Source organism: Streptopelia decaocto (assembly GCF_964273445.1).
Source record: "Streptopelia decaocto genome assembly, chromosome: 2".
In the NCBI taxonomy this organism is placed as follows: Eukaryota; Metazoa; Chordata; class Aves; order Columbiformes; family Columbidae; genus Streptopelia; species Streptopelia decaocto.
Window position 1 is genome coordinate 114,450,511 of NC_138655.1, and position 12,261 is coordinate 114,462,771.

The 12,261-nt window shown below is 34.5% G+C and overlaps 1 protein-coding gene across 2 annotated transcripts in view; it reads left to right on the top strand.

Moving 5' to 3' along the window:
• The window catches only part of DPY19L1 (dpy-19 like C-mannosyltransferase 1), a 47,361-nt gene extending 37,118 nt beyond the window's left edge, over positions 1-10,243 (top strand). For both annotated transcript variants that reach the window (XM_082047123.1, XM_082047124.1), the window contains 4 exons: positions 4,622-4,796; positions 5,557-5,656; positions 7,223-7,348; positions 8,331-10,243. In XM_082047123.1, the coding sequence (XP_081903249.1) occupies positions 4,622-4,796; positions 5,557-5,656; positions 7,223-7,348; positions 8,331-8,487 (558 nt within the window). In that variant the 3' untranslated portion in view covers positions 8,488-10,243. The remainder of the gene's footprint in view (positions 1-4,621; positions 4,797-5,556; positions 5,657-7,222; positions 7,349-8,330) is intronic.
• Positions 10,244-12,261: the final 2,018 nt, after the last annotated feature.

Genomic DNA, 12,261 nt, shown 5'->3' on the forward strand with positions numbered 1-12,261 from the left:
GTTGTGCTCATCTTTCTTGATGCCTGTTTCGTTATTTGTCATAGGTAAAAGTGCTGAGTGTTTGCCAGCATTAAATGAATCTGTACAGTGAACATATAAAATGCTAAAAATGTGTCAAAAACTCTTTAAAAAGTAACTTTATCCACCTTGTAACTGACTATTGGGACTTTAGAGAAATTTAATTTCCTCTACACTTTTGATATTCAGTCTGTTCCAAGGTGTTCTTATAATATTTCCCAGTTTTTTGTTAGTTGTTGTTGAAGTATTGCTGTCCTCTTAAGTAGTCTGGCTGTTTAAGTAACAGCAGTTACACTGTGATTAAATTTTTCTAAATTAACTTTCACAAGGTGCCTCTGAGTAATTTGAAATGAAGGTGCTTTTCACAAGTTGGAAAATCAAAAAAGAAAAAGAAAGTCTACTTTCTTCTAACATGCAATTTCTAGAGAACAATTATAAATTAAATCTGCCCAAAGTTAATTTGTCATTAATTATTATTTAATCTGTGTGTTCCTAGAATAAAATTGATGGGCTTTTCTGCCTTATGGAATTTTTTTGGTAGAATTTTCCAGTGACTGAAATTTAGAACTACACTTATTTCTGTATTTTGCGCTACAGTAAAAGACCTCTCAGCTTTCTGACTATTGAAAAACAAAAAAATCTGAACGGCTTTATTTTGCTGTATGGAGAGAAATAATCTCTGAAAAATAATAAAAAATACCTTGCAACTGGTAATGACAAAGATGAGCTGCTAGGAATGTTTGCTATTAATATGTAGCCTCATTTGATTTTTCCATGTAATAAGTTAGCTGCCATATGGCAAATTAGTAAAAGTTTTCAGCTGGTGATTTTTTAATTTCTTTTTTAAAATCACCTGAGTAATAGCACTACAGTAATTTATCCTGCATCTTTGTGGTTTTCGTTTTAGTACTGCAACTAAGGTCATCAGGCCATTTAATGAAAGCTGGTGCTTTTGGTAATCGTTGCATTTTGGATCTTGGAAGATACCACACATTATCGCTGTGTAAATGTTGGAAAAAGGACAGTTTCAGAGTATTTAATCTGTATTTCCTCTGTTTCCAACTGCATGTTGGCCCTGTAGTTGTTCTGGTGTTTCCTATGGTTGTAGGCTTCTTAGGAAGCTAAAAATGCAGATGATAACCGCTTCTGGGACCTGCCCCTATTGGACCAGGTGGCTGAGGTCCAGTGACTTTTTCTTCCTCCTTTGCAGCATCATGGAAGTTTGAAAGAAATAGGTCTTGAATGCTAGGGAAGGAAAGGCTTTAGATTACTGCAGTTTGGACAGTTGTTCTGTGCAGAAGATAAATGACCAGCTGCCCCATATAATGAGGCCTGTGATTATCCTGGCCCTGGCTTGGGCCTTAGGAGAAGTACCTACCTGTGTTTGAGAGTACCCCACATTAGGTGAACAATGTAAGTAAAAATAAGATCAATTCCCTTCTCTTGTTATCAGTGAAGGTTCTTTTGCCTGTTGGGTATACTCCCTAGGTTGGTGCTGATTGATACTTGTTAAAGACAAGCCGGATTTTTTTCTGGTCTGACTGATGTACACTTTCTTTAGTAGGGAGTGGCTGGTAATCTTCCAGGGAATGCATGGCTGGCTTCAGCACGAGAGAGAGGCACTGGTCCATAAGGCAGCTGAGCTGCTATCAATCAGACCACTTCTAAGACTGCTCTGACTTAAGCAAGCAAAGGGATGAGAAAGATCCTTATTTTTTTTTGTATTTTCCTGAAAATATCAAATGGGTTTTAGGGAGGTTTTTGTGTCCCACTAGCTGCTAAGCAGAAGTAGGATTTTGAGGTTGAAAACTCTGACCATATCACAGAATCACAGAATGTTAGGGATTGGAAGGGACCTCAAAAGATCATCCAGTCCAATCCCCCTGCCGGAGCAGGAACACCTAGATGAGGTTACACAGGAAAGCGTCCAGGCGGGTTTTGAATGTCTTCAGAGAAGACCTCCTGGGCAGCCTGTTCCAGTGTTCTGTCACCCTTACTGAGAAGTTTCTTCTCAAATTTAAGTGGAACCTCTTGTGTTACAGTTTGAACCCATTACCCCTTGTCCTACTGGTGGTTGTCCACCAAGAAGAGCCTGGCTCCATCCTCGTGACACTCACCCTTTATATATTTGCAAACATTAATAAGGTCACTCCTCAGTCTTCTCCAAGCTAAAGAGACCCAGCTCCCGCAGCCTTTCCTCATAAGGGAGATGCTCCACTCCCTTAATCATCTTCGTTGCCCTGCACTGAACTCTCTCCGGCAGTTCCCTGTCCTTCTGGAACTGAGGGGCCCAGAACTGGGACACAATATTCCAGATGTGGTCTCACCAGGGCAGAGTAGAGGGGAAGGAGAACCTCTCTGGACCTACTAACCACCCCCCTTCTAATACCCCCCAGGATTCCATTTGCCTTCTTGGCCACAAGGGCACAGTGCTGGCTCATGGTCATCCTGCTGTCCACCAGGACTCCCAGGTCCCTTTCCCCTACGCTGCTCTCTAATAGGTCATTCCCCAACTTATACTGGAACCTGGGGTTGTTCCTACCCAGATGCAAGACTCTACACTTTCCCTTGTTATATTTCATTAAATTTTTCCCCACCCAATATGTGCAATATCGATTCAGAAGAATTGCTGAGATGGAGGGAGATGAGAAGGGAAAGATGGGACTTGTCAACCAAATTATTGATTAACACTCAGTACATTTATCATTATGTAAGTTTCAGATGTTTGCACAAAGAATAAGTTAATAAGCAGCAATTTATTTTTACAGATGCAAGAAAAATTTAAGCAAATTTAATGTATCTAGTTATCTCATTGTCATTGAAATCAACACTGTCCTCTAACAGCCCATGAAAGTTTATCTGTGGTGGCATGTTAGTATTACTAATTTATTTTGAGGCTATACATAGATAATGTGTTTAATCAGATGCTTTTCAAAATATGTCGTTTCATTAGTGAACAGTCAGGCTGAGATAGACATTTTTTAACACAAAAAATGAACAAACAGGCAAAATTATTCTGCACATGGAAAAGGAATTTTGTATGTTGTGTTCTTTCAGCCCATTGAATGAGTTTGTGTACTTTCTGTTACCTCAGTGTTGCAGCTTGTGGCACCTGATGGACAATAGAATTGGTGACTGTTTACATCCACATGTTTCCTCTTTCTGTTAGGAGGAGTTACACTGTCATGAGTGGACATTTTGAAAACTAAGAAAAATAGCTGGAGAAAGACTTAATAAATTCATTTGATGAAAAAAAAAAAAAAAAACCCACCTCTGAATTGATATAAAAACATAAGGAACAGTATCCCATAAAATAAATGCTTCTTTTGCCTTGCACATATTTTCATCCATTCTAGGCTCTTTATGTAAAGAAAATAGTGGTAAATTTAGATACATCAAACTTTAATGAGTTTTTATAAAAGCATGATAGCAACGTGATTTTCTTAAATTGGAAGAGCCATGGACCTCAATAAAGAATGCAAAGTTGTAACATGTTATTGAAGTGAGTTTTTTGCAACTGTTGGTAAAAAGGAGGTTTGCTCATGTAGAGCAGTGTAAAAATGAATTAATTTGTCTTCATCCTTCCAGGACACAGTGGTCAGGCATATTTGGTACATGAAGTTTCCCTAGATAGTATTACTGTTCTTGCTAGAGTGTTTAGGAAGTCTTTGAGGATCGGAGCAGTGTACACTGTATTTTTGGAGAACTGGCTTGACAGTTTTAATAATCTAAAGTAGTTTACTATTAATTTATAACAAAGGTAACATACAATACCTAACTGGTGTGGTCAGCCTAGTGGGAGGTTTCAGAAAATTTTATTTTATTGTTTCATGCTTTAATTAAAACAAAACAAAACAAAAAAAGGATTAAGGTACTCTGAATGAAATGTATTTATTTAGTGCAGGTTTAATATTTTTGAAATGTGAAGGCTTCTAATTAACAATAGCTTGGGAAAAAAAAAGGTAATTCATACTTTCCCTTATTTATGATTTATCTCATCCATATCTGACCTAAAGTGTTCTTGCTCAAACGAAACTTCAACATAGCAAATTTAGTAATTCTTTAATTACCTGTTTTACATATTTATAAGTATTTGCTTAGAAGCCTCCAGCAGGCTATCTTTAGGAAAAAATGCCAGGGCCATCTTTTTCACTTCAAGAAAGGGAGGGTAGGATATAAAGCAACGTTAACTTTATATCGCCAAAGTCTGATTTTCTGATGTATTTTCAGAAGTTCACAGTACAATCTCTAATGCATATACTACAGCTAGAAACTCTTGATATAAATAGGAGAAAAAATACTGTAAAAGCGCAACTAGCACTATTGAATCATCTTTACTTGCAGAATTTGACATTTGAACTACAACTTTAAAAGCTGCATTAATGTCAATTTTCTTTTTATTGTAAAATCACAAATATAATGCCCTATATTCAGTAAACAATATTTCTTATGAGGTCTCACTGAAGTTTAGTGGAAAAGCAATAGCAGAGACATTACATATTGTAATATATATTAGGCTCCTTATAGAGAAATAAAAATTAATTGTTCTGCATACAACATTACAGAATTGTTGTCTAGAAATTAATAAATTCTTGCATTTCAGTTGTTTGGATGGCTCTTCTGTAAAATCCAGCCCAAAACATTAGTCTTTGCTATTTTAGCATTGATGGCAATAGAGGGATCAGCAAACCTTCAAACTCAGTGGAACATCATGGGAGAATTTAGCAATTTGCCACAGGAGGAGCTTTTAGAATGGATAAAAGTCAATACCAGACAAGGTAAACTATTTAATAATGTATGTTTTCCCCATTTTCTGTGAGATGTAATTATAGAACTTGGTGTGAATAACTGCAGAGGTATTGCTACTGTCTGTGGCTTTGCCTTGGGACCATCTTAAAGCCATGGTTTAGTCACATATATTTGTCCATATAGAAGCCCTCTCAAACTAAAAAAACACCAAAAGATTGCTTCATTCCTCAGGCTACCAGTCTGGAGGTTCTAGCCACCAGTGTAGTATTTCTACAACATGAGTGGTTTTGCAAAATCCAATTAAAATAGGTCCATGACCAACATTTTGCTAAAGAGAATTAAAACTATGCATGTTGTGGTTGCATTCATCCGTTTACTAAAATGAGTAAAAGTGTCAGAAAACTAGCTGGAAAAGAAGTAGTTACCTTTTTAGCAGGAAAATACTTTCAAGCCAAAGTGGACTGAGATTTTATTGCTCATTTAACAATGGTGTAAGATGTGACAAATAAAAACTTGTTGTCGTAATTAATATGTTATTCTACCCATTCAAGAAAAACAAGATGAATTTAATCTCCGTTCTTAAATGTTTAGTTGTCTAATGACTTACATTGAGTTCCAGCTTTAAAACAAAAGAGGGATTTTTGTGCATCTCCTGTTGGTGACATTTAAGGCCTTTTCAAGAATACCCTACCCTCTATGTTTTTCTACAGTTTAGATTTTTGAAGATTGCTTCTGTGCTTTTATTGCTTGATTCTTCATTTGAAACATGCCTTTCATTCTGTATTTCAGATGCAGTTTTCGCAGGAGCAATGCCTACAATGGCAAGTGTTAAATTGTCTACACTTCGTCCTATTGTAAATCATCCTCACTACGAAGATGCAGGATTAAGGTAAATTTCAAAGTTGAGGATTTATTTTTATTTTCTACTAATTGTCTTAATGTTGGTAATATACAGTAGGAATGGCATCTACTTCATATTGTAAAATTTGTTAAAATCCCGGAGAACTTGATTTGTTGTTTTAGTCAGATTGAAAACACATGCAGTATTTCTTCAGGATTTGAGTTCATCAGAAAGGATATACTGTAGGATAGATACAGCTTCAAACTTATATACAAAAAATCAGAGTATAATTATGGAATTTAAATTAACATATAGTATTCTTTCTTCATTCTAGTTACTCCTGACAGTGTAGACAGGCTTGATTTTTTTTTTTTTTTTTTTTTCCTCAAGATAGCCAGCTTATTTATTCTTATTAGCTTTTTGTGATTGGTTGTCATTTTTTCCATGATAATATATCTAATTATTGAAATATTAAGACTAGTTGAAATTGAAATTTTGTAATGGAATTACTGAGTTCTGTACTTTGCTGTTTTCAAAATCAGGATATTTTTCTAAATTGAAATTGATTTTTTCTGTAAAGGTCATGAATTTAATTTTTAAAATTTTAATGTCATAGCATCATTTTTGAGTAATTTGGTAAAACTGGCTAAAAAAACCAAACACACACACACGCAAACGCAAAACCAACCAAAACAAAAAAGCAACAACAAAAACACCACTCAAAAAACACCAAATGAGAAAACAAGATAAAGAGGGATAAAGGAGAAAGGGAGGGGATTAATTTTACATGCCTTGTGTCTTTACTTCTGTTTCTGGTATTAACTGCCTTTCACTTTTGGTCAGCCCTGAATTGGTCAGGCAGTTGGACTAGATGATCATTGTAGGTCCCTTTCAACTGAAATTGTTCTATTCTATTCTATTCTATTCTATTCTATTCTATTCTATTCTATTCTATTCTATTCTATTCTATTCTATTCTATTCTATTCTATTCTATTCTATTCTATTCTATTCTATTCTAAATACAGGACAGGACATGTTTGTGGAAAATAAGCTAGAGATGATACAGTATGAGAAAAGTATGGTACAGTATGAGCAGGAGTTTACAATGTCATGCTTTGCATAATAAAAGGAGGATATTACTGGGGAATATAAACAGGATTGTGGTTTACAAGTGATGATTTTGCTTGATTCAGCATAGGCAGACAGCAGGTCTTGCACTCTGCATTTTAAAAAGTCCAAACGAGGGCAATGATTATGACCTTTTGTGGGGAGATTGGGCAGATGATTTCTACTGAACACCTCCATTCCAAGCAAGGTTGTTTCTAGCTGTGAATATTACATGGTGAATTCATTGCTTTGACATCTTTACAGTTTCTGTTCACGTTAACCATTGATCTTGTTACAAAGTTGTCTTCTGCTGGAGGAAAATCAAAGGGCTGTATACATTGTTCTTGAAATCATATTTGTGAAGAAATTATCACATTAAAGCAAATTAAATTAAACTTTTAGTCTAGTTGTCTGGTGAAATAAAAAGCTTTCCTGTCCAATCTGAAGTTAAACCTTACATTTTCGTGCTATGTTGCTAGCTAACTTTTACATTTCTCTTTTTGAAGGGCCAGAACTAAAGTAGTGTATTCCATGTACAGTCGAAAACCTGCAAAAGAAGTAAAAAGAGAATTGATAAAACTAGGAGTAAATTACTACATTCTGGAAGAGTCATTATGTGTAAACAGAAAAAAGTGAGTAACCTCTCTCTTTCTGAGAGTAATGATATGCTGCTCAAATAGGTATTCTTAGATTCATATCAAGTAGTAGTTTTGAAATATTGGTCTGTGCTTTAAAAGTGTCCCAAATACATTTTTGTCCAGTGTCTCCAGAGATTAATAAGTATAATTAACTTTACCTACATAAGCAACCTTGTGGTCTTTGTGTACTTGAGAAGCTGTGATGTATGTATTTTTAAACTTTGCTGTAAAATACAGAGGAGATTCACAAAGGAAACAAGTCATTATTCTGTGATGGCAAGAGCAGATGTGTGTGTAATGACAGCCTGGTATGAATAAAAGGTGCAGAGTAAAAGATAGTTTGAACACCAAAATATTATGCTATGCTTTTTTTTTTTTTCTCTTTTTGGCCATTAGAACACAGTTAGTTTGGATTTTTTGTTTTATTTTCTTTGCATTTAGAATAAAATGAAACTAAGCTGTTCTATTTCTTTGCTATTATCTTTGAAAAACTAGGAAATTCTCAGTAATTCTAACTTTGAAATGTAACTGTACAGGGAATTGGTATTGGTTATGTGCCTTAATAAAAAGCAAGGAAGTATTACTTTTTTAAGGGTGTTTTATTTCCAGAGTTTTCTTTAGAAATGTTAGGAGTGTGAACATCACCCTTCATTTTATGTGGAATTTTAAGGGTCTCAGTAATGTGTGTTGTATAATCTGCATAGTTTTATTTGCTTCCTCCTCCAAATTTATTCTTAATAATTATGTAACCACAAAAGCAGACAAATTTTACACATTATCAATAATATTTTTTAAATTACTACTATATTTATTGATTTTTATAATCTGATAAGAATTGCTATGGTAAAGACAAACTTTTTTTTATGTAGATTGCACAATCAAGTATTCATAGGGGGGCTATAAAACAGAGTTCAGCCTGCTGTATGGTTTTTATAGCATTTCTTCATGTCTTTTTTTGTATTCATATGTTTTTTAGGCCCGGTTGCAGTATGCCTGAAATTTGGGATGTCGAAGATCCTGCTAATAGTGGCAAAATTCCTTTATGTACCCTGATGAGCAAGGTTTCCAGGCCATATTTCTTCACAGTATTTGAAAATAGCAATTACAGAATCTTGAAGATTCCAAAGGAATAACATTTGAATGGAAAGTCTTTCAACTTTTTAAACTAGTAACTATAAGAATTCTAAATCAGAAATACCTTTTCTACTAGACTTAAAATGGAAAAATGTGTATTTTATTTTTTACCATTTTAAGTGAGTTCTGATTATAGAAATATCTTAAACCTAAAAGTTTGGATTTCTATTTCAGGGTCAGTCCCTTGAGATTTGCTATGCAAATGATTATATGTTTGCACATTTTATTTAACACTGATCCAAAAAAAAGTTAAAAGTAGCTATGGAAAGTAACTGCATTTTCAAACCCAATGATCTTGTGAAATGGGACTGTCAGAATGTCTTAGCAAAGCAAGTTTCTTTAAAGCTTTGGTGCTAGCAGCTAGGAACAAAGGAATGGTGCTATAGCATCTGGCATCACATTTCTCATGTCACTTTCATTACCCTTCTCTCTTCTGGACAAGGTGATACTAGAAATTCTCTTAAAAGTCATGTAGTTTCACTCGTCATGTCTGAGAGAAATACATTTTTTTCTTTGGGAGAATAAAGAGCGTTTGTCATTTGGAATCACTTAACACATGCTTTTAAGCTTGCTTTTGAAGTGGAAAAGTTTGTAGGCAGACTTGAAACTTCATTATTAGATGCATGTTCTTGGAATCTTATTAATATTGGGAAAGAAAAAAAAAGACTAATAAGGGTAATATTTGCAGTGAGCAATATTTTAGCTTCTCAGTGTCCAAGGATTTTTAGCATTCTTACGCATTCAGAATAAGCTGGCATAATATGTGTGAAATTTTTTAAGGGAAAATGCTTTATTCAGGAAAAATCTGTCATAGCCTTAGAAAGATACTAAAAGAAATCCTTCACTGCCTTAACTAGACCTTCAGCGCCTAACTTGATAAGAAATTACTTTCAAAATTTATGCCCTATTTTCTTTCCCCATGTGTTAGTTCCTGCCTGGATTTTATCAGCAGCATTAAAGAAAAATGTAATTTTAACCCAATTGTGATATGGATATAGTCAGTTGTGTAGGTATGAGTGCTCCAGCAATATTAGACTGGTTCTGCAGTTTTCTGTCATCTTGGTGTCACACCAATATTACAGGTAATAAAGAATTTAGAGAATTCACTTTCCCAGATACCCAGTGCAAGGACACCCTTTAGTTTACTGACTCGATAGACTTTTTGTATGATTATCACCGTTTGGAAGTATCACAGTAATTGTGATTCTGCAGTATAAGACTTCTAAAGTCTAATGTTTCTCTGTATATAATTCATGTTTTTGGTTTTGTTTTGGGTTTTTTTGACTTGTTCTTTTTTTGTTCAGACATCAGTCTATTGATATGACTGGTCTTTTTAGCCCTAGGAGCATCTAGCAATGTTAGATGCTATAGGAAACACGCCAATAACAGTGTCAGTTAAATGAGAACCTATGATAAAGTAGTGGTGTAACAACTGTTTGGTGTTCTAAGACTACTTATTTTTTTAAAATCTGTTTTATTGAGAGGGTGAGGGAGAATGGCTGAAAATGCATTAGCTTTTTAACTTTTACAGAATAGATTTTGGAAAAATTTCTATAAGGAAACTCACAAAAAAGGGCTTTTGGGAAGTCACTTTTTAAAATGTTAATTGAATTCAAGGAAGTGGGAAAAAAATCTTTATATAAACATTGTGACTAGTGTTACAGCACAAAAAGGTACTGTATTTTTATGAAGTTTATGCCAATTGTTGACATGTACTTATGTGGTTAAATAAAAAATAAAGAGATGGAAATTGTTCTCATGTTTCTGATGGGTGTTACATTTCTGCTCTTATGTCTGTTATATAAACAGAAGTTTAATACTGTTTCCACAGGAAATATGATTGAAGCTGAACTCTCAACTCAACAATGCACAGAAACACCTCAGATAATTAAACCAAACTCATACACATCTTTTTGGCCTCCTTTTTATTTGGAGTATCAGTGCAGGAATATGTGAAAAGACAGTGAGAAAATGTCAAATACCCATCGACAAGCAATGTGACCTTGGAAGGCACTTCAAAATGATTCTTTTTTTGTTCTGAGTTTCTAAACGTGGGTAATGAAGAGTGAAACCCAAATGCTGGTAGAATGAAGAAACATTTAGAAGTTAAGGTTCAAAGACACACTTGAGTAAAAATGTTCCCAATTTGATGATGAGGCTGTTGTAACTAAGTACATGGCCAAACACTGTAAATTTTCAGCTTATGTTGAAAAATAAGGTGCTGTCTCTCTCTTTGAACTGGCCTTAAACCAAAATAATTGTCATCTAATGTTAAGATGATAAAATCAAGTAATGGGAAAATCTGAAGTAAAAAAAAAATGCAATATATGATTGTGGGGAAGAAACACAGCAATTCTTAAATTGTATCATGTTATGAATTTCTTGTAATCTCAGTAATTTCTTGTCGTCTCAGTAATTTTCTCTATATTCCAAAGGAAAGAATTTGAGTTTTAATAATACAACATATTACACATAGAGCACCATGTTAGCATGACGCTTATCACTGCGTCTTGAACCAGAAGACAGAAGATTGAGATTTCTTAGCTCTCACTGAAGGTGTTTTACCTTTTGCCAGATCTTAATAAATCTGTAAATCAAGTAAGTTCATTTTTTAATATGCACTTGACATAGTTTAGGCACAGAATTGGAATACTTCCATACCTGGAAACAGTTTATATTACATTCTAGTAATATTGGATCATATAGAATTGTCTGTTGGAATGTGAAATATTGCTTGCTTGGAGTGCAATAAATTTCTTCAGTAGCATGGACACAATTATTATACAATTCAGTATTAACCTTTTGATAACTGTGCAAACTATTATTTATAGTATGGAGACCAGATGAGGCACCTCTGTGAAACAAAGATGCTAAGTCCTATTCAGTCCTGCCTTGTGCTTTGTTGTTCTCATCTACCATTTAATAAATACAATTCATCTTAAATATGAAACTTAATCTGTCAGTATATCCTGGATGTTTATGATTAAGACATGGAGTTCCACCACACAGGACTTGCCCCAAGTGAGGTAAAGAAAACTCCTTCAGCAAAAGTAAATATGTGAGGAAGAGTGTAAACACAGGGTTGTCAGAAATTAGCATTGTTGAACACAATTATAAAATGCTAATTATGGGTTGGGACCTGTGTTTTCAGACTACGTTGTGTTGTTTCTATAAATGCTGTTATTTTGCTTAAGTTACATAATGTGAAGGACTGCAGTAGACCAATGTGATATTTTTAAACCCAAAAGAATAAGGTACTGCTGAGTCGTTTCAGTGGCTGGACAGAGGAATCCAAATCCTAACTGATAGTTGTGCTTTTTTATATAAGCTTTATTGGTGTACTATGTGGAAAGAGTAGAATGGCAGATGGGGTGTGACAGACTTTACTGTTTGAATATTAATAGTGTTCAGATGTTAAAGAATAACTATACTAAATGGCATGTGGAACTCCTAAATCTGAGAACTGGTCAGTGGTGCAGGAATTGCACCTTTCAGTGCTACGATGAACAAATTCTCAGCTATAGCCATACAACATAAGCACTTTTATTTCAGTACAAAGTCAAACATCGTAAAATATACATATTAGGGCTTTAAGTTGACCTGTTGGGTTGGTTATGGGATTAGGCAGAATCTCCTTCCTTCTTGGGAAGTTGGCTTGTTTCTGATCCTGTGATGTAATTCTCCATATTGATGAAATTCATATAATGTATGAAATTGTCAGTTGTTCAAGTGAGTTCATCATATACTAGTCTGACAACTTTATTACTTCCTGT